Source organism: Pithys albifrons, chromosome 3 (genome assembly GCF_047495875.1).
Source record: "Pithys albifrons albifrons isolate INPA30051 chromosome 3, PitAlb_v1, whole genome shotgun sequence".
Taxonomy (NCBI): Eukaryota; Metazoa; Chordata; class Aves; order Passeriformes; family Thamnophilidae; genus Pithys; species Pithys albifrons.
Genome location: NC_092460.1, coordinates 35,376,372 through 35,398,845, shown reverse-complemented (window position 1 = coordinate 35,398,845; position 22,474 = coordinate 35,376,372). Strand labels below are relative to the sequence as shown.

Here is a 22,474-nt window from a genome sequence, read left to right as displayed (position 1 = left end):
GCCTGGCTATTTACCTCATAACTTGATGTTCCTCAGGGTCCTGATTATAGGCTTTATAAGAGCGAACCGGAGTTAACTACAGTAGCAGAAGTAGATGAGTCTAATGGTGAAGAAAAAACAGAACAAATTTCAGAATCAGAATCTACAGCTAAAGGTTTGTCCCCGGTTTACAACCTTTCGGCTTTTTCACAAGGAATGCAGAGTTTAACTGTGTTACAGAAGCTACATCGTTGTAGCCTGTCCATTTCTCAGTTTGATGAAAAAGCTTCTACAATAAAATAATGATTTAATTACATGACGAGAAAGATTTCAGTCAATTACACCGCAGAAAAATCAAACATTACAGTCACCAACAACCCTGAAATCCTTATTGACACCATGTCTAATCACATCACTCACATTCCCCACACACCATTCCCTTGAACAATTACCCATTTTATGTTCTTGCCCTTGAACAATTACTCAGTTTTTGAATCAAGCTCCTGATGTTATGTCGCTGAAACGTCCAAAAAGGCAGCACCACAGAATTTTCAGGCTCTCATAAGGCAGGGAAACAATGTCTTTTTCTTTTTTTTAATCTTGTAATTGTTGAATTGCCTTCTGTCCTCTGATATAATAGGAATAATGATCATGACCTTGGAGTGTACAGACAATAAAGGTCTTAGCAATTCCTAAATGCTTTAGATTCTTCTCTTCATCTAGCTTCCATAAAAGCTACTAATTGCTTGGTAGAGTCTTTTACCAGGAAGTGCTTCTCAATTCTGTTTGTTAAAACACACAGAATAGTTTGTTAAAGGTGACTTTGGGAAAATGCTCAGCTTTAGCATCTCCCAAACCCCATATTAAGAACTTTGAGAGAAAGTAACTAAAGTCAGGGGTTTTTTTACTGTAATAATTGATGTTTCCAGTACCAGCGGGATCACTGCCCCTGTTTTGGTAGTTTCACTCAGCATTTGCAGAGCAGGCTGGTGCAATGGTACCGGAATTTTACCAAGAATTATGATCACACGAGGATATTGTTCTCATCAGAACAGTAAATGGAGGATTTTAAAACTAAGGTTACCATAGTCTGAGTGCAAACAATGTGAATGGCCCTATGACATAATTAAGCTTGCACTTGCTAGACAATTAGTCAATTCAGATTCACTCTGGTATTTGCTGAGATTTAATGGTAAGTTATGTATTAAATCTCTGTTAACTTGGTGGAGAATGCAGGGTTTAGCCTGAGATTTGGTAATCATCAACCAACTAAACTGAGGAGCTTGCCTTTCTGAAAACATGCCTAGGTTTTATTGATGTGTGATGTTCCAGATTATTCACAGTATTTTATGACAAGAGATAAAGTAATGATCAAGACAAAATAGCAAAGCCTACACTGACTATATAAAGAAACCTGATACTTTTGGAGCACACCAATCTGCTTTCTATCTCAAAGACAGAAATAATTTTATTATGTCCAGTTGTAGAAAAACAGTAAGTCAGGGAAAGCAATAACACAAATTCTTCTAATATAAATAATATTTAGGGGTGGGGGACAGAATAGCTGCAGTGGTAGCAAGCAGTGAGAGGCTTTGTATATTCTTAAACTCACTTCATTCTGTTGTATATCATAGCGGTGTTTAATCATCCAGTCCATGCATTTGAGCATATGAATTTTCTAACAGATATTTCTTCTTCTGGGCATTCACTCACAGTAACAATCCTCATGCAGCAGGGAAAAATGTAACCATTTCTGATTGTTTGGGTGGTTTTAGAGTTGATATGCCTTTAGAGCTATATGCTGTTTCAACAAACATTTTTATGCCATTCTATCTTGGCAGTTTTTAAGCTGAAGAGGAAACAAACTCGAAAGGAATTTCATCTCTGCATTTTTTCTTTCATTGTGTTTCAAGAAGTCATACCTAATGATGCCATTTCTTTTGGAGAGTGGTTCTAAAAATTAATAAATTTCAGAGGAAATTTAAAAATATTTTTCTAGTTCAGTGTGCACTTTGCTGTGCTAAACATTTCTCAGCCCTTTCCCTCTCTTTTCAAACATCGGCAATTAAGGAAAAATGTTTTAATGGGACTATGTAAAGTAATCCTTACAGCTTTTTGAGACCAGAGGAATATTTATGACCTGTGTAGTACCTAAAAAGGTGGCACAAAAAGAAAATTAACTTCTGCTGTGTTTTATCCTTTTTATGTTTAAGGGAGACCGAAACTGTTGCTTTATAGTTTTTGATTTAAGTGATGGATTTCACTCAAGGGCATTTAAATACCTCCAGACTATTTTGTGGGCCTGTCAAAGAGTTGGAGAAAGAGATGAGCCTTCACTGAATCAATGTATCCTCTAAAATCTGTGAAACCTCAGGAAAAGCAAGTAGAAATAATTTGATTGTTGAAGAAGTCATAGGGGTTTTTTTAGGTAATCAAGCAAACAATATTTTTCATAGTTTTACTTACTGCATGTATCAAGATGCGAAAACAAAGTGTTACTTAATTGTAAATTTTAACTTACTTCAGTTTTCTATCAGCTTAATTACATTTTGGCAGGGCTTCTCTAAGTAGGAAGAGTGATGATGAATATGGTTAGGAGAAGCTGAATGTAGCAGGCAGCAGGACACAGAACACCTTCAGCTCCACAATCTGGCCAGGCTCAAAGCTCACCAGCTGATCTCATTCCCATATAGACATGAGCACATGTGTGCACACACACAAGTCAATCCACCCAGGAGCTGCTGGACCTGTGGTATCTTCATCTGTCAAGTCTCAGTACCTCTGGCCTCTCCAGTTTCCAAATCCTAGACCTGAGGTCTCTTGGGCAGCTGGCTCCCACACCATGTGTTCTGCTTGCTATCTACTCTTACCTTAAGTTCATTAGGATCTCACAGTCAAAAGCTTCTCCGTGGCAGCAGTCCCAGACACAGGGTCCCTCTGGTAGCTGATCCCCAGACCTGCAGACCTTCCCATTTTTGGCCCCAGACCTCTGACCTTCTGTAGCTGTCTCCTACTGGCAAGCTCGCCTGGCTTGAAGGTCACTGGCATGTCTCATGCACAAAAGGGAAAGCATATTCACAAAGGAAATGGAAAACACTTTACTGAATAAAATCTAATAAGAAGACAGGACATGATGCAGTGCTAAAGCACGACCAGACAAGCACACTGACCAGCACTTTGCCTATGCAAAGCTGGCTTCTTGCATTCCTGTTCCTCTCTATTATTCCATGCCTGTTCTTTCCCATCTGCCTTTTCCCCTACGTTTCACAGACTTTGTTTCTTTCCAAATGAGAAACCCACACAGAATTACTTTTTGTCTTTGGTCCTATTTTTGCTAAATTCAGTATTTCGACACTGCAATCTTGTAAGCCTGGCCTTAAGTGACAGCACTGATAGGGTTACCTGGGCATCTCACTGGCCTCCCAACCTCCGTTCCATAAAAAGTCCCCAGGATTGCTGTCCGTTAGCTCAGCCATCTTCCCTGTAATTCTCCCTGAGCCATCTGGGAACAATTGCACACAGAACTACCTAATATTTTTCTGTGTCTCCCTGTTGTTTTTATGACTAGGAGCTTCTTGTGCCACATGCAGTCGTTCCCCATGTTTTGTTCCATTTGCTCCACCTCAGGCCAGGGGCTATTTTCCTTAAAAGACGTGTAGTTAGACTTCAAGATCTTTGTTGTCTTCTGAGGAAGAGTTCCCAAGGCTGACAACACTATTTCCTGCTTTACTGTTTTGCAGGCTCACATTTTCCGGTGGGAGTTGTACCACCCAGAACCAAATCACCAACACCAGAGTCTTCAACAATAGCATCCTATGTCACTTTGAGGAAGAATAAGAAGATAGATCTAAGAACGGTATTTTAACCTTTGAGCATTGAAGGATAGTGCTCTTTTCTAAGTTTAAGTTCTGTAGTTTCTCCAAAAGCTGAAGTTATCTTTTTAATTTTCTTTACCAAAAATGTCAATGTTATTGAAACACCATACACTGGATTAATGGAGATAGCTGTAGAAAGAATGACAAAATTATAGATGTCGTGTATGTTAAACTGCATGGAGATGCTCAAACTTGGCAAGAACTAAATGATAATGATAAATCTGCTAAGCTACTGAATTTGAGTCATGAGTTGAAAGGATATGAGGCATCTTAGATGAAAACTTTGAAGGACTTGTATTTAGCTTCTGGGGCAATTTCACAGCCCTTTTATTACAAATACTGGCTTTTATTTATTTCATTACTAAAGTGATTTGGAAAATTCCTAAAGGAGCAAAAAATAAGGGTACAGTAAGAAGTATGTAGGTAATAAGCTTGTAATTCAGGTTGAGAATTCTGTAGTCTCTGGGTTAAAAACACATTTACAAGTAGATCACACGGAAAAAAGGAAAACTTGCCATAGTTACAGCATGAAGAAAAGTTGTAGAAAGAGTGTGAGAGGAGAGAGAAACTCACAGGATGTTGACTGGAGAAAGAACTTTCACTTTTCATCAGTGAAATCAGTTACTGTTAATGTACTGAATGCTGCTGATTAGCCTGAAGTCGATTTTTATCTGTCATACAAAGTACAGATTTGTCTGAAAATTATTGAATTTCAACAACAGAGTAGGTAAAGTGATAGTTGCTATTTTGGAAAAGTGTAATGCATAGAATTACAGATTTTTAAGTGGTAATAAACTCACTTAGTTTCAATCTGCACTTGCTGTTAAATGATGCCCAGCTGTAGTTTTTCCTGAAATAAAAAGGCAAAAATCACTATTAGATCAACTGGTATAAATGTCCTGGATCATTAAATTTCAATTATGTTTTTGTCTCAGTCAAATAACTTGTGTTTTTGCCAGTTGTATAACGTCTGGTAAATTGTTTCAGCTTGACAGGATGGCTTTGAGAGAGCATCTACCCATTTTCTTAGTGTTTATTATTGATGATGGCAATGTTATTGTTTAAAAAAGTAAATTATTCCTTCCTTTTATTTTGAATTTTGGGGTTAATTTATTAATATTTGGTACTTTCACTTTTTCACATACATAGGAGGTCTTTATTTGCCCACTATTTTTCTGCTTTTTAGTAGATCATTAGGTGGCCATTTCTGAAGTTTGAAATCTTGCTTTTTTTAAAACACATATATACATATTCTTCCATTTAAGGAAAGACCAAGAAGTGCAGTGGAGCAGCTGTGTCTTGCAGAAACCTCACGGCCTCGAATGACTGTGGAGGAACAGATGGAAAGAATAAAGAGACACCAACAAGCTTGCCTGAGAGAAAAGAGGAAAGGGCTCAACATTATTGGTGTTTCAGACCAGTCTCCTTCACAGAGTTTGTCATATGTCAGAGAAAATCCATTCAAATTGGCACAGGTGGGTCCTGTGTTGCTCAAAAGCTTTAAAGTGTCCAGTTAATAACCAAAGATGTCTATTTGAAGCTGCTCGTACAGAGTCACAGTTCTTTGCCAGACACAGGACAAAGGAAGAGGACAATTTTGATTCATGCTTGCACCTAATCACAGAAGTCACTGCTTTGTCTTTTTGGAAAATAAATAGTTCAAATCTACATACATTTGATTATGCATTGTAATATTTGTTAACAGGGATTGGTTGTTTTGGGGTTTTTTTCAAATTTAGCCAACAACATGAAATTGCAAGGTTTGTGGCTAAAAACAGTATCAGGGAGGATCATAATTCAGTTGATGTTGAAAGTAATATATTCAAACATCTGTAACATTTTTAGGTAGGAATGTATATTTATGGTTGTGGCTCCTAACTGGTACTCTTTTGCTGTGGTTTTTGAGCTCATAAATTATACATAAAAATAGAACTTGCACTTTTGTTTTCACTCATTCTTAAACTCACTTCTTTGCCTTAGCAGTTTGTTCAAAGGTAAAGGGTGGGGAGAGAGAAGGAAGATATGAGTGCTTGTCATTAACCAGGAAATACTATCCTGAATATCTACCTAAAAAAAACCAAAGTCCAACTAAATCCAGATTCAGGATAGTGGATATTAGGCAGCCTACTACTTTCTAACTGCCAAGAAGTAGTTTTCTCTTTCAATAGCTTAATGGAGTTGGGGTTTTGGTTTGTTTGGGGTTTTTATTAATCTTCTAGCGTAGTTTTTTCTTCAAACCACACTGTTTATTGACTTTTTTTTTACACTGGTATGGAAATGGTTTCCTTTTTGTTCTGTAGGCATTTAAACATTTGATTTTCCAAAATCAGATTAAATGCATTTCAGTGTTAAGCAATCACATATTTCTAATTAAATTTTAGATATTTTTTTTCCCTCTGAGCATGCTAAACTGCCTTCAAAGCTATACAACAGTTACTTTTCCTTCAAGAACACTGGATCCCCAGGGGACAGTGAATATCTGGGCTGGCATCATGAATGCTGTATATGAATGGAGTTCCTACAAATATTTTTGTGATTAGCACTGCCTTTCTTGAGAAGAGGATGTGCAAAGCTTTGCAGATGTTTTTTGTGGTAGTATTAACAGAGGTGTTTAAGCTTTACCACTTCCCTCTGGTATCATTTCATGCCTCAAGGTGAGGAAGCTGCAGTCATATCTGTCGTACCTGGGTAGCCAGCACAGTGGGGGAAGGGGCCAAATCCTCCACCAAAAGAATTTTGTTCACGTCAGCAAGTTCTTCAGCCTTCTGTGTGAAATCAGGGCTCTGTGGATGATGAGAAATTTATAGCATACGTGAGATGATGTCTGAATTGAATATTTATCTGGTAGCCCAGGCTACAAAAAATCACTTGTTCTATCACAGCTTTAATTCTTCCAGAATGCTATTTGGCAAAAAGCCCCAAGATGAGGTATTATGCTGTAGTAATAGTTTTTATTTTTAAAAGCATGGTTTCTGTGTCTATTGATTTTTAGAAAAATGGTGCAATGGCATTAACTGCTGGAAGTCTTTTCGATTGTGGTTTGGTTATTTAAGAAGTGGAGGGAAAATATGGATTTTATAAATGGCCTGCTGTGTAATTTTTAAGTGATTACCATAATACAAAAGGAAGTTGCTTCACAATTGTTATTGGGAACAGCGTTTGATAAGGACACATACTTTAATTTAGGAAAGTGAAGAGATTGATTTATGAACTAACTTACATGGAATTTCCTCTTAATAGTGTGCATGTGTTAAATCACAGGAATTCAGCCTCAAGATTTACTGCTTTTATGACTCCCATTTTTCTCAGCCCTAGTTCTTTGATGAAATGAACGTCACTTCAGTTTGCTGCTCTGACAATATAATGTTCACAGTTTAAAATCTTAACACACTTTTACCATCTTTCCTCGAAATTTTTATATCAACTTATTCTCTGTGCAACAGATGATTTTTTAAGGAATAAGTAATATCCTCTACCATTATCAGATGCTAAGTTGTTCTTTATTAAATCAGTTCACAGCAGAGGCTTGAAGGATACCCAAGATAATTGGAAAAAGTGCACACAGGTGCAGCACTGTGAATTTTGTGCTGAAAGCAGTTTTTTATCCTTTTTTTTTAAAGCCAAGAAAAGCTATTTTATAAAATGAATGGTGCTTATGAATGCAAGTAAGAATGTTACTAAGCTTGTGTGTGACTGAGCTTAAATATGAACAAAATTTCAGAAGATAAAGGTGGCATCGAAAAGCTGAAGAGTGGGGTGCAGAAAGTATAATAATCTAACAAAGGAATGTTAGGCTGAACTGTTTTAAAAGGTATAAAAATGAGAAAAATCTAAGTCCTTAACCATTTCCATTTTCCTTATTGCAATATGGTACAGATAAGGGTTTTTAAGTACTTTATTTTATCACACTCAGAGGACACCACAAGACTGAGAACTGAGACTGTGATGATTTTATAATAATACATCTATATATCAATTTTGTCCCACAGAATCGAAAAAAGGATGATATTGTATCTAGTAACATGAAGGAATTACAGAGCACCAGTAGAGAAAATAATTTGAAACAAAATAATGGAAGTCCTGGAGAAGAAATAGCGCAACTAGAACACGATGGAGAACAAGAGCATAACTCAGGTTTTCCTGAAGAGGTACTGAATTCTCCCTTATTGAATTGTTCACCACCCTGTCTCGCAGTAGACAGCAGAGTATGGAAAATTCCCTTTGCTTGGAAGATAAAGATTTAGTTTTGGATACACAATATTCTAGAGAGAAACACAAAAATTTATCAGATCTGTCTGTAAGTGAGACATTGAATTTTCTTGTATATGTAATAGTTGATCTATTCCTTGCTTAGGCTATCCTCATTTTTGACAGTCATTTATTACACCTGAAATTTTGCTTGATTGGCTGTAGTGCATCAAATAGATTATAAAAAGCAAAATAAAGCTGACACAACAATCTACAAAAGGAAGGAGGCAGTAACTGTATTTTGTGCTTTTTAGTCACCAATTTGATTTCTGTCTTGAAATAGTTTCAAACTCACTTGGCAGTGAATCACCTTGGTCTTGCTGGTGCTAAAGTGCCCTGAACACTCAGCAAAACCAGGCTGATTGTGAGGAATAGATTACTAGAGTTGTTTTTTGCATAATCACATCCTGCTTATAGTTTAATTTTTTTTAAGTATTGTGTAGACATTTTTTTTCTTGTTCTGTAGCCATATTCATCATCATCCTTTGCTTTTCTTTTTCCTTATTCATTTTTTCTTTTGTTTTCCTATTTTATATTTAGTTTTTATAAATATATATCTGATGGAGAATGGTAAAAAAAAATCAAATAATTAACTTCTATTGTTGCTCTTTAAAACCACTTTCTATTGAGAATCTGTTGCTTAGTTAAATATGTAAATCTTTTAAAGGAAAATTATGTAATACACTTACATTGGTATATCTAATCAGGCCTTTAAGGGCAGCATTCATCCTTATCAGCAATATATTCCATTATCTGGAATCTCTGTTGGCATTGTGAAAGAGGTGGATAGCATGAAAATAGGCAGGCTGCAATCCATGGAGTTCACATGAGTTCTGGAAGTTATTTAGTCAAGCCCTGCCCATTGGCTCTGGTATAAGTTTCAGGATAACTCTATTAACCTGAATGATATGGATAAAAATTTCGTAAGTTATGTAATTCTGAGTTACTAAGTATACATGATGGCAAAATTTGTCTGTTAATAAAACTGTTTCCTGGTACTGTATTTCTTATCTGCCTCTTAGTATGTGTTACAGCTTTTTGTTTCATGATTTCATTTTTTTTATAGCTGTCAAAAACTGATGATCTTTTATCAGATGCACATGTTGCATCTGACTCAAAAGAAGTGAGTAATGAAGAGAAAGCAGAAAAGAAAAATAAATTGGAAGAAACACATGATAGTGATATAAGGTAAAAATAAAACAAGATGTTCAGAGGCTATTTTAAAATTGTACATTGTATTTATTAGCTGAGCGGACCAAGCCACTGCCATAAATACTGAAAAGGTAGATTTATATGTTTTTGAGGGGTTTACATATAGGGAAATCTAGTGAGAAGCTTAACTGCTGCAGGGGGTCAGCAAGGGGTGATGAGCTGGTGGGTGAAACAATGTTTATTTTCAAGAATTGCCCCACTTACAAAGAGAATGTGTTCATAATCCCTGTTTGGCCTACAAAATGTATCTCATAATGTCATTTCGGGGTTTGTATCAGTTAATTTTAAGTGCTTCAGCCAGGGCTTCCATGGCAAGCTCTTTACTGCTGATGTTTAGGAGCAAACTAAACACTTTATTTTACACCTCCTGCTTTAATTTTTACTTTGCTGTTTTGGAGATTGCAGAATTAGAGGGATATTATGTCTTGGATATTTCTTGGATTCAGAACTTCAGTGTAAGTTGCACTGCAGGTCCTGAGTGAGTTCTTACTTTAGGTCATTACTTTCTCACAGGACCCTTCGCCAGTAGGAAACTGCAGGAGTATGTAAAGGGAAGGAATTAAATTTCAAGTGCCCTTTTTTTTACACAAAGTAGAAGGTTTCAAATTGCAAGCTTAATTTATACTACATGGACTTGCAAGTTGCAACATTTTTCTCTATTAATGGTAGAAAATTAAATTAGAACTCCTGTACTTAGTGGTTAACACCTGAAATTAAGTTGGAGCAAGTTCTAAACGCTGTGCTTTTATTAACCAGCTTGCAGAGTGTGACCACAGTTACAAACCACAAACCCAAAACCAGCTCAGAAGAAAGTGAAGTAGTTAGTGTTCAAGAACAAGAAGGGATTATGTCTTCATTTGAATTAGCAGCGCAGCCTTCAAAAGGAAATCAGGCAACAGCAGGTATGGAAAGGAGTTGGACTGAAGCACAACTTATACAGTACATATGTAAAACTTTATTTCATTTTGATTATGTCTTTTGATTCCCTGAAACCCTTGTGAATTGAAAGTGCTGAGCTAGTCTACATGTCAAGTGCATAGTTTTATAATGTAGAGAAAAATAGTTTCCCAGTGGACAGCTACAGAAATTCCATTTTGCTGAGGTTTTAATGTAGATTTTATGGTTGCTTATAATTTAGGGATCTAAATAACTGTTGCCAGAAATTGAGTCACACTGTAGTTGTTGGTTGGAGCAAACACTCCCTATTCATCTTGGAGAACAACATCTCAGTCTGGATATGCGTAAATTTTTTTGCCATTCCTCCTTGCTACTGAGTGGCCTCAGATATGCCCAAGATTGTGGAATCCTCAAGAGTTTCCAATATATCTAGATTTTGAACTGATAGGTAAAAGGACCTCAGTTCGGTCATGTTTTGAGGAGTAAGAAAAGATGAAGAAACAGAAAACACTGCCTGATACAATGACTGGTGGTGTACTACTTTGCAAGAAGGCTGGAATAAAGCAAAACTGTATGCAAAGAGGGGAAAAAAGAGGGGAGTGAGTAGGGGAGAGGGAAGGAAGAACATAGAATTCAAGACACTATTAAGATTATTTTTTGATAGGAATGGTTAAGTAAGCCAAATCGTTCAATTTATGCATTTAAAAGGTGACCTGGACCTCTGTGGTGCAGTCAACAATCCTTTCTGTGACTTGATAATCAGAACCAGAACTCATATATCCATTTTGTATTGCTCAGCAGAATAAAAAACTCAGTTAATCTGAGCTGGGATATAAAGGTGGGTCTAGGATAATCCCAACCACATAAATTTTACCTTTTTTTCCCCCCTCTTTTTGCAAGATTCATAACACATCAGGATTCATATGTTTGTTCTACTAGTTATTTCTAAGCCAGATAAATTATCTTTTTTGAGAACAACTATTCTCTCCCCTGACATTGTGCTTTTTGTGCTAATCAAATTTTAAGTCTTTAAGCTTTTATTTGTTTACTATGGCTTGAAATGGTGTTTTTCAAGCTTATATTTATTATGGCTTCTGTAACTTGTATTTATCTTATTTCTTTGCTGATTGACTCGCAGTGAAAAGTTTGCCTTCTTCACCAGAATCCTCACTGTCACCAGCTCCATCTACACAGACACAGCTCACAGAAGGATCACATTTCATGTGTGTATAGTTAAGAGAAGTATGTCTTTTTTTTCCACTCCTCCTGTTTCTAATGTTTTTCTAACTATATATATTCTCGTTGTTTTCCTGAGAAACATCTGTAGGCAAGACAAAGTTACCTGCAGTGGCGAATATAAACTAACCAGAAAGCAAATAAATTCATGTATTGATTTGCTTGCAAGGAGTGTATTCTCTCTCTGAGTACAAAGAGAAAGGGCTAATGGGTTTATCAAGGAGTTCTCCACAACTGGCAAGATAATAGCCCTCTGAATTACATGAGAGACCTGAGCTGTTACAAAGCAGATAGTTTAGGTATAAGCATCACTGCACAGGTGCAAATTAATCTTGATGTTTCAGTCGTGGTAACAGGCACCTGGAGTTTGGACTCTTAGTGATGCAGGGAGTGCTTTGATGGCCTGAAGAGTTGATAGCTAGAGATAGAGATGACTGAGGTGTGACAAGGGGAAGGGAAAAAATGAGAGTGGAAGAAACATAACAATTACAAAACTTCCTTTTTTTATTTTTTTTGTAGTTTCTATAGAGGAAGCTCGTGTCATAGTGGCTTCTAGGAATCAAGTGAGAATGCATGGGTTAGGCTAGATTTACATATTCCTACCTGTAGTGTTACCTACTCAGTGAATGGCAATGAAAATACAAGTATGCCTGTTTGTTTTTACAAGCATTTAAGGAAATTAGTAGGATACTAGAGTGAATGCTTCAGCACTTTACCAGCATTTAAATCAATCCACATTTCTTTGTTGTCAGGAAGTACCTGTTTAAATAAGCTTTCTACTAAATGAATGAGCTTTGTTGCAATGGCAATGCTAAATGCCAAAGCTTAATGTAACTCTACAAAGCCTTAAAATCAAGAAAAAATTTAAACTGAGACACTTTCAGTCATTTAGCATGAGAAGATCTGAAAATGCATTTTTTTTATTTACTGTCCCAATCTCCATTGCCAAGCTTTTATCTTAGCAAAATTAGACTTATTAGTCATCACAGGTACCTTTACTATATGAGCTAAGGGTAGGAAAATGTAAGAGTGGAAAATGCCATCTTCGCATTCAGTCCTGACACTGTTGCTGCCTTCCTGATGGGTGTGGTCTGTAATGATTAAGTTTAGCTTGAGCTTTTGTATTTTTATGCAATTTTTTATTACAGATCCATTTTAAAAAGATATTTTTTTCCTGGAAATACTGATTGCTGTTAATTCTTTTCAGTTTCAGTATATAAATATGCATGTCTTTATCATACATCTTTTTAAATAGGGCAAACGTTCCCCCATCAGCTCAGTTCTGGGTCAGTAGTGAAACTGTAACTGCACTGCTGCATCTGTCTGTAGCCACAGCACGTCTGTCTTGAAAGGGGAAGCAACCAGAAATTTATCACCAATTGCATTAAGTTGCTTTCAGTTCTTGTCATCAGCTCAAATGATCAGATCAGCAAATCCAAGACTAGCAAAAGCAAAGCCCTCATTTAGTGACCTGCCTTAGGATTCGCTGCCCAAACCTTGGCACTCTCAGCCAGCTGTATCCCTGTGGCCAGTGCTGCATTAACACAGAATTTCTGTGTTGAGGACAGCTCTGCAAAGAGGCATTAAGTGCTCATGAGAAAATGGTACATCAGAGATGGCACTTGTAAAACTAATACTCTGCTTGCACATGCCTCACCGTGATGAGAAAAGGATTCCAGAACTTAAAATACATCTGTGGTGGCTGTTCAGTGTTTGAATTGAGTTGGGAAGAGCTTTCAGCTACATGCATATACATTCCACATTGCTGCATTTGATGTCTCTGTTGATTGTTTCCTAGGAGTTCCAAACCAAACTCATGCCACGAGCTGGGCCTAGCACACAGAGCAGATGTATGAAGCACACTGCTTGCCTGCACTATTTACTGCCCTTACCTCCTGGGCTGTATTCCAGCACTTTGTGCTTTGCTGAGGGATTCCTCACGTCTTTCAACGTGCAGGAACTCGGTGTCTCTCAGATGCCAGGAGGCCTATGTGGCAAAGGAAACTTCAAAGCTCTGGGATCAGCCCCCTTCACATGCAACCAAATTTTTCAGGCAGCATCTGGAAAATGTATAGTAGATTTCAGGGAATAAAGAGGTAATACCTATATTTGGCTTTTGCAGTCAATTAGTAAAATAATACTCTTGGCCCAATACCAGGGGAATTTGGCAGAGGAAATTGGTGGCAGAGGATATTGTAGGACTAAGGAGAAACTCGTTAACACAAGGCTACTTTTCTTTGTCACAGTTCTTGCTTTGCAGAGACAAATCTGCATATTTATCACTAACACTGTTACATTTTAAGCATTACATTTTCTCTGCACAATGAGGAGACATTAAAAATTTTGTACAGCACCTGGATTCAAAGCTCAGAAACATTTTTAGTAGTGAACTGTTAAAAGGTATTTATAGAAGTCCTTGCATCAATTACCAAAAGTCAGCAAGCTCTGGTTGGAGCACTTGAACTTCAGAACGCCTTTACAGTTTGGTGCCATTGCAGTGTAGCATCTAAATAATTCTGCATCCTTCTTCAAACTGTGCCTGTCATTTATTAGAGCAATTAGGATCTTTGGTGTTATTACAGGGTTTATTTGAAGAACATTTGGGGATGACCATGTATAAAACTCTAAGAGTAAATACACTTTCATTTGAAGTTGTGTAAATTTGAAAAAAAAAAGCTTGATTTTGCTTCTTGGTGTTGAAATACCTTGACATCAGTATTGCTCATCAGCAAAACAGATTTTGGAAACAACTGATTCCTAAGATACTTTATTATGTTCTACACCTACATAGCTCCGATGAGGTCAGAAATTCTTTGCCATGTTTAATCCCATGAGTTGCTTTGTACAATATTCTGTTGCTAAAATAGACTAACTTAATCTATGTCTGTCTTTCAGCACTAAAGGCTTCTGTTGAAACAATTCATGCCTGAGATGTATGGACCTGACCTATGAAAATATGAGAAGATATTGTACAGTATATTTTAAATCTATGAAATTCATAGTTCTGATGCTTTTGGCCACAGAGCATCATTTTATCACTTCCTGGAAAATGTTTATTCCAAGAGAGCTTTAAATGGCCCACATGTACACTCAACAACCTTCAGATTGTTCTCCTGATACCAGCTTGCTGCTATGATTTCTGTGCACATAAAACAAAGGCTCTTCTTAATGTGCAGCCTACAGTCAGAACTTTATTTGCTATTCTCCAGAATTTAATATTCTTTTAATTATGGATCATATAAGTTTACTTTTTTGCTTCTTTTAGATGCATAACTCAGTTAATTTTACATATCACCACTAAACCTTGTTTTACACTTTTTAAATATTACAGTTTGTTGGTTTAACATTTTATTTGTAAAATTTTTATATATATATATACATATAGATATATTTAAAATGTGCCATTTTTATTATCGCTTAGTAAAATATGTCCTGTTTCTGCTGTAATTATTTCTTGGTCAGGTTGCAGTGTCAGCAGTTACTGCCACACCTCTGTCAACATAGACATTAATGTTAGTGGTTGCTTTTTCTTGAATAAAATGGAGTGTAGGTATTCTGAGGTACTGGGCTTTTCCTTCATGGGGTTAGGGTGTGTACAGCAATAAGCAGGTTTTCAATCCAGTACTTAGTTTGTGTACAAATGTAATTATGTTCATTGTGTATATATTATACAATGAGCACATATGATGTAAGTATACGAAGCCACTTATTATTGTTCAAATACGAATGTTCATATCCCATTTCTTTTATATCATATTAAATAAATGTTGATGTTCTTAAGGACTTGTATGGTTAGTATTTCTTCCAGCAAACAGATGTCACACTGTGTTTCACCTTTTGACGTGGGGAATGCAACAATTCCTATCTCACTGGCAACATCTCCTGTCAACCAGAGTAGCAGTGACAGACTCTTAAGAGATCCCAGTCTTCCTCTACGGGAAAGAATAAGGCTGCAACACAGAACAAAAAGGACAACCTGAGACTGAGACACAAGAAATACAGGTTCAGCTCCTGACTCTCCCAGACTTGTATTGTGATATTGGAACAATCACTTAGTCATTCTATGCCTCCATTCCCTGCCTGTTTACGTGAGAGGTAATAGCCTGTCTTAGTGGGGTGTGGTGAGTAGTAATTCAATATTTGCAAATGCTGATTGCCAAGTTCAGTGGGGTTAAGGAGAGAAGTGTGATGATTCCTTGAGGCTTTGGCATCTGCAAGGTGTCTTCCAGAAACTGAAATAATTTGCCTAGTGTTGTCACACTGCAGATGTTACCAGCTTCGCCTTTCCCTCTCTCACAGCTGTCTGAATTTGCCAGAGACAAAAGAGGTTTAGAAAAGAATGATGAAAAATGAAAAGCTTTAAAGGAAAGCTTTTTAATCTAGGAATTAAAGCAAAGAAATCTTTTACAGGTTCAGGCAACTGCTCTGTGCTTCAGTGCATGTGTGTGCCATAAGTGGTAAGGCAAGTTTCACGAGAAGACGACTGCCAGCTTCTGTTGTGCTTTTTTTATCGTACAAATCATATCCTGATCAAGTTAATATTGCTGTTCTAGACACTATGTAACTCATTGTGCTCTTCCACAGAGGAGTGTTTGAGATTGATACACAGTTTGTAATAACTCTATCATTGCCCCCCCTCCTCAAATAGAAGTTTGTGTTCCTGGGGCTCTTTGCTACAAAGGCACAGAGTCTGTCTGGCTATTTGTTGTTCTGTCATTTTCTTTGAAAAGTGAAAAAATAGGAATCAGAATTGAGCAGCAGAGCTTGGAGAGTCACAGTGAAAAAAGAGATGGCTGAAGGAAAGAAGATGAATCATGATGCAGGCAGACAGTATCCAGCTGAAAGTTTGACCAAATAGCCATCTTTTTTTGGAACAGTTGTCCAAAATTAGTGCACCCTTCCTTCCAAAACACAGAGTGAAGAAGAGGAATGTGATTTTTATTGCTCAACCAGCTGAGGTTAAGTTCAGTGGCATCACTGGAACACCTGAGGCAAAGCAAGTAGGACACACCCTGTTCTCTCCCTAACCCTGCTAGAGAGAGCTGTTTGCTGTCAAGTTTTGCAGTCTTTCTGTCCTTGTTGCCAAGAGAAGAATTGCAACCAATAAAGGAAAGAATGACTAAGTGATTCTTGGACATTTATAGATGTTAGCTGTGTTTAAAGCATTAAAGGTTTGGTATATCTGCAAAAACGTGCAGTTTATACTGAAGCTGGGAAAGGGTGGGAGAATTAGCAAGTTTTGCTGGTATAATCGTTGGCAAAGACAGCAAAGATGAATGATGCAGGAATGTAGTAATGCTCATAGACTGTAATTTCACTTCCTGTGGGAACTTTCAGCAAAGACTTGGAGTTTCATTGGGTGCTTTATTTTTTGTCTCATGGAAAACAAACAAAAAAATACAGCTTTGTGTTATCACAGAGCATCTACTGTTTCTTACCTCATCAGAATAACTCATCCCAGTGATCATTCGCCTGAGATATAGAAATATCAGAATACTGATATGGTCAGCCTTCAGACATCTATTTTAAGTTTGTATCTAGGATATTTTTATATTTCTGACTGATTGCTTTATTGGCTATTGCACTGACACTTGTATATATGGAACGTGCTTTTTTTCGAAAGCAAGAGTCCTTAGGAATAATGCAACACATTCTCTACAGATGTTCATGCTTTTCAGAACCAATTACATCTATTTTTGTCTTTTGTTCACCATTTGCATTGTTCCAAGGCTACTAGAGAATGTGATTCCTTTAAGTCCCTAAATAAAGTGACATTACTCAAAAAGTTATAGTTGGTGTCTTGGCAGTTTTTGTATGTTGTGGGTTGGTTCAAAGACCTCACTGGGCAGCTGAAACCCAAACCTTGCCTATCTTATTACTGAGGGGGGAAAGTGGTGGTCTTCATATTTCCTTATAAATAATCTGTCATAAAATGAATCAATCAAGGTTATGTTTTCAGGAAATTGAGGGGAAATATTGAACATTTCTGTCTAAATCACATTAATTCTACAGACTATGACAGAATGATTATCCAACCTATTGGATCCACTGGATGTACCTGGAGTACACACATGAAAAATGTTAATGAATTACACTGTTAGTGATAGACCTGTTAAATTCTCTAGAACTTGGACTGGTGGCTTAAGTTTTATTCTGGTCAGGTAAAGCAGCAGAATAAAAGATCTTTAATCAATGGTGCTGCTGGGTTAAGTCTTAAACTGAAACTTTTCATTATGTTGTAGCAATAAGGTGGAAGGTTTTGTTTTTACCTTTTCTAATAAACCATAAGTAGTTCTCATTCAGATCTGAGAAGTGGATCATTATGTCTTTTCTGCACAATACTATTTGATCCCTGTGATCTTGGATTTTGCTATGCTGATATTCCGAAATTACTCATTTCAGTCTGATTTCTCAGTTAAACTGTTATTTTCCATCCTTTATAAAGTTGACATTTAAATAGCTTATAAACAAATTGCCTATACCTGGCATTAATAATATATCTGAAACAATTTAACTTTCTTAAGGATGCACATGGAGATAACAAAGCAACATCTGGCCTTCATTTCTCCTAAAGAACATTATATATGCTTGCTGTTATATCCTAGGAGCCGTTTAGTTTGTCCATATGGGAACACTGAAGAAGCTGCCACAAAGTAAAATGGAATATACTGGTGGCTGAAAACATGCCTGGCCCAAAATGAAGGCTAAAAGCAGCTGCTTTCTGAACTTGACACGCACAGCTTGTTACCCAGCTGTTCCAGATGTGTCAGCTTTCAAATGTTACTTGTGGAATGAAGTTTTTAGGGGTTTTTTTTGTGATGTTCCTTCATTCTGTGGTATGCCAAAGAAAATGTTTTTAAGGTCTGTCTAAATATTGTCTAGCTGCTGTGGTGAAACTGGAAGAAACCCTTTAATTGTAGCTATGGGTAAGCGACATCAGCACTGTGGTTGCTAATTGGCTCATGTGGCAGTCTGGCTACGGATGTGTTTAGAACACTTACTTAGGCTGGATTATATTCTGTTTGGGATAAAAGAAAAGCTGCAAGCAAATGGTGCTGTTTCCAGTGGACTGCAGTAGAGTATATCTGGACAAAACCAGATGTAATATCGTTAACTTCTTTTTTTTTTTGTATCAAATTCTGTCCAGATCCCTGTTCTATGGAACAGGAATACTTCAAAGAATTTCAGACTAAAAATGGAAACACCCTCTTTTCTTTTGAAGGTGAAATGAGTGCTGGTTGAAAAAAAAATAAAGCAAATCATGCAGGTTTAACTTTATATGTAGAACAAACAAGATTTACTTGTGACCTTCAGATTTGGTCAATGAAAACTTTCAGAAAAATTCCTCATCCTCATCTGGTAATTTTCCTGACTCACAGTGTGAAGTGACTGGTACTATCCAGGACTCTCTTCTGCAACTTAAAGCCCATTCTAGCCCAATGTGTAAATTATTCTGCATTCCTTATTGTGGAGAAAAAATACCTCATCCATACCCCAGCTGTCTGTCCCTACATAAGCAGCCGAATCCAGGCCACAGTTTCTTGCTTGGAATTGCTAAAAACTGCATAAGCTTATCATTTTGAAATTTCAAGCTAAAGCATATCATGTGAGACACACGACATTTCCAAGTAACTTGCATGTGAATCTCTCTTATTTTTAGCAATAGATTCTATTTAGAAAAAAATATATTTTCCAAGTACTAGTTACGTTGCTAGAAATAATTAGTAGTTACAAACAAATATATAAGAATTTATTTGAGAAAATTGTCATTAATTGACAAGTGTAGATTTCAAAGCAGTTGAGGGGGGGGAAAGCAGCAAAATTCAGCAACTCAATTCATAAAACACCTCTTTGCAATATGAATTCTTGGTGTGTCTTTACACTTCTTACACATGTAGTCAGCTGCTCTGTATTGTGCAACTTTCTTGGTAAATTCCCAAGTTAGCCAGAACATGGAAGCTGCTTCAGATGTTTTAGCTTTAAAGATGAATAATTTTTTTTTTAGTATTTTCATACTCATTCCCCAGTCTAGGAAGCAGCTGGTAGTGGCTGTTGGGTTTAAGTCTTTTTATACACTGAAATGGTCATATCTAAACAGTAGGGGGAAAAGACAACCAAAGTTTCTGATGAATATTATCTGATGTTTGTGACTGCTGCTATTTTGTGTTTGGTTTCTGGCTGCCTGGAGACTGGCTCAGAGAGTTTGCACATGCAAGGGCTGGTACTGCATGAAGCCAGCTTGTGTAGGAGTGAGGATGAGATGAAAGTGTCATTTTGTGAGCAGGGCAATTGCCTGGAAACATAAATTGCCTTTGAATAACATTTCTGGCTGTTGTTTTAGCCTGTGCCAACATACCACAATATTTTGTAGCTACTGTTTCTAGTATTTTGTGCCTAAAAGTAATAAATGTTTTGAATAAGGACAAAGTGTCTGGATAATGTGTGAGATCCTGGTCACTCTTTACAAGGTAGCAGCTACAAATTAAAGAGCAGCCTCTCAGCCGTTTACAAGATGCTCTTAGTGAGAGGAATTGGTTAATACTCATGGCTTGCAACACAAGGAAAGACACACTTGTTTATGTAAGCTGATTCTTTGGAATAGTGCAGGGCTAACAACTCTGAACTCACAGTGTTTGATTTTAAAACTTTTATTTCATGCTCCTAAAGCTCTTCCATTCTGTGTGATCGGCTAAATATAACCTATCTCAGCTCTGCTTCATTTCCAACATCCAGAATTTAGGACAAGGAAGAACAGAGGTCATGACATTTTGATCATTTTTGCCTCATTAAAATCTTGTGAACCCCAAGGAGCACAGCTGGGTCATGTTTGTAAAAGGTAGGACTCTAAAGCCTTGCTTTGAGCTGTGCCTATTTCACAGAAGTGCTCTGCACGAATTACCATACATCTTTCCCTGGCTGGCTGGTTCCAGGCTACAGCACTTCAGTTATGTCACCTTTGAACAGAATCCCTAACTTTTACAACATTTTCAGGCAATTAATCATAGGCAGCCTGTGAAGTCGAAGATCTCTTTACAGCTGATGGCTCCAAACTATTAGGAGGATGACTGTATACAGGAGTGAATCCAAGTTAAGCACTCCAGACTCGCCTGTTAATTTCCAAACCTTCGGATGCTGTAGCTGCATCTTTGAACGCAGCAAACCGGATTGCTGTTCAGTTGATTGGATGGCCTCCTCCAACAACTGGTGAGGAACTGTTGATTTTAAGGATGCCCAGCACGCTGGATTTGCCCCACAGCCCTCCCTCCCTGCTGCAGCTGTCGGCAGGCACGGACTCGCTGGCTTGTGCTGTAAAACAGCCTTATTGTTACCTGTTGGCCTTGGTGCAGAAGCAGCCAAGCTCAGCTTCCCCCCGGTATCTGCACTGGGAAGATAAGTTGTGTTGTTAGCAGGGGAAGCAGGAGATGGAGGGCAGGAGATGTTACCCGTTCAAGTTCAAGTGCTCACCCAGCAGGACCCGAGAGAGCAGAGAGTTCTCCGCGCGCAGCTGCCGCCTACCCACTGCAGCTTTCCTGCTCGCCCCTCTCTGCCTGCGCCTTTGTCCTCGCGGCGTGGCTGCCATTGTGTGGGAGTTTTTAAGGGATGAAAGTGAACGATTGCTGATGGGTGACATGATAGTGCTTTAAATGGGAATGCAGATGGGTTCCAGTGCCTCCCGATGTAGTAACGGGGACAAAGCAGTGGCGGCGGCACAATGGGCTCGGGAGGATCCTGCGGCGCTGAGAAAAGAGACAAATACCAATACGGGGGTTTAAAAAATGCCCAGAACTGCCAGAGGTCCTACGGTCTAAGGAACTGCGTAACTTGCAAGCTGTGCAGATGTGGCAGCACTGGAGCTGAGCTGTCATGTCAGCAATATTTAGTGTCCCTTCTGACTTTCTGGGAATCTGGGTGCTGAGCACGCGCAGAAAATCGGGGATTACGAACTTGTCTGAACTTTTCACTGCCAGACATTAACATGCGGATGCAGCAGCCTGTATGTAAATGATGTTATCTGAGCTGTTTTATGCATGTGTTTCCAGGATAAGAAAGGAGATTATTTCATTGTGTGAACTAATTACCTGTGAAGAAAAAAATTTAGAGCCTTTTTAATGTTAATGTCAAGGCTGTATTTTTATTAACCTTCATGTTCAGTGATGCAGTGTTGTGTGTTTATTGTATATTTTCAAATGTTAAGGACTTCATCCTTTAACCTAAATGAAAGAAGTTCTTGATGTGACTTTGCATAAACAGGGTTTTTTGCAAGGTTATAAACTCATCTCAGAGCCTTCCTTTGCCCATAAAACGGGGTTGCTTCACCAACCACAAAGTAACTTTTAAGTGTCATGGTATTGCTACTTAATCATGCTTAGCAGGATTTAAAAATAGAAAGGACATAATCATATTACATTGGAACTAGAGGACAAAGTAGTGCAAAACAGAGAAAATGTATTGTTGGCCTAAACTGCAGTTGCACAAAAACAGGGCAACAGAATTTGTGTTCATGTAGCAAACCTGAGCCCAGCTGGGAACAGCCCTTTTGGCCTCAGCTGGACAGGTTGTATGATTTAAAGTTAAACGTGCTCATCCTGCAAACATTATGATACAGGGGAGAATTTGTGCAAGAATCTGGTCTCTTGTGGTTGCTACATCTCAGCTGAAATTCTGCATGTTGCTTATTAATAGTCTAATTAGCTATGGGAGGAGGGGAGTAACTTTCAAATGCTTCCTTGTTTTAATATTAATATGGCTTTTAAAGCAGCATTTATTTTGTCATGCCTTGTAGGGATGATATAAACTGGGTTGTTGAGGTTTTACTACAGACCATGAGCTGATGACAATAGGTTGCACGTAGTGGAAATGAAAATACATGCAATATGACAAAAGAAGTTAGCACAGCACAGTGCAGGTGATGGACTGAGATCCTAGGGCAGTAAAAGAAACGCCCAAAATCTGACCATAATAATATGAAAAAGAGTTCTAAAGTGTGTACTGTTACAAAAAATCTGAAAGCCAAGTGGTTCATGGAC

General features: G+C 37.7%; 1 protein-coding gene across 7 annotated transcripts in view; it reads left to right on the top strand.

The window, feature by feature from the left end:
• The window catches only part of PLEKHA5 (pleckstrin homology domain containing A5), a 168,290-nt gene extending 151,058 nt beyond the window's left edge, over positions 1 to 17,232 (top strand). For 3 of the 7 annotated variants that reach the window (XM_071551363.1, XM_071551365.1, XM_071551358.1), the window contains 8 exons: positions 37 to 154; positions 3,720 to 3,835; positions 5,120 to 5,329; positions 7,844 to 8,002; positions 9,169 to 9,290; positions 10,071 to 10,216; positions 11,350 to 11,453; positions 14,343 to 17,232. In XM_071551363.1, coding sequence (XP_071407464.1) covers positions 37 to 154; positions 3,720 to 3,835; positions 5,120 to 5,329; positions 7,844 to 8,002; positions 9,169 to 9,290; positions 10,071 to 10,216; positions 11,350 to 11,444 — 966 coding nt within the window. In that variant the 3' untranslated portion in view covers positions 11,445 to 11,453; positions 14,343 to 17,232. The remainder of the gene's footprint in view (positions 1 to 36; positions 155 to 3,719; positions 3,836 to 5,119; positions 5,330 to 7,843; positions 8,003 to 9,168; positions 9,291 to 10,070; positions 10,217 to 11,349; positions 11,454 to 14,342) is intronic. The other 4 variants (XM_071551357.1, XM_071551360.1, XM_071551361.1 and 1 more) reach the window with 3 other exon arrangements.
• Positions 17,233 to 22,474: the final 5,242 nt, after the last annotated feature.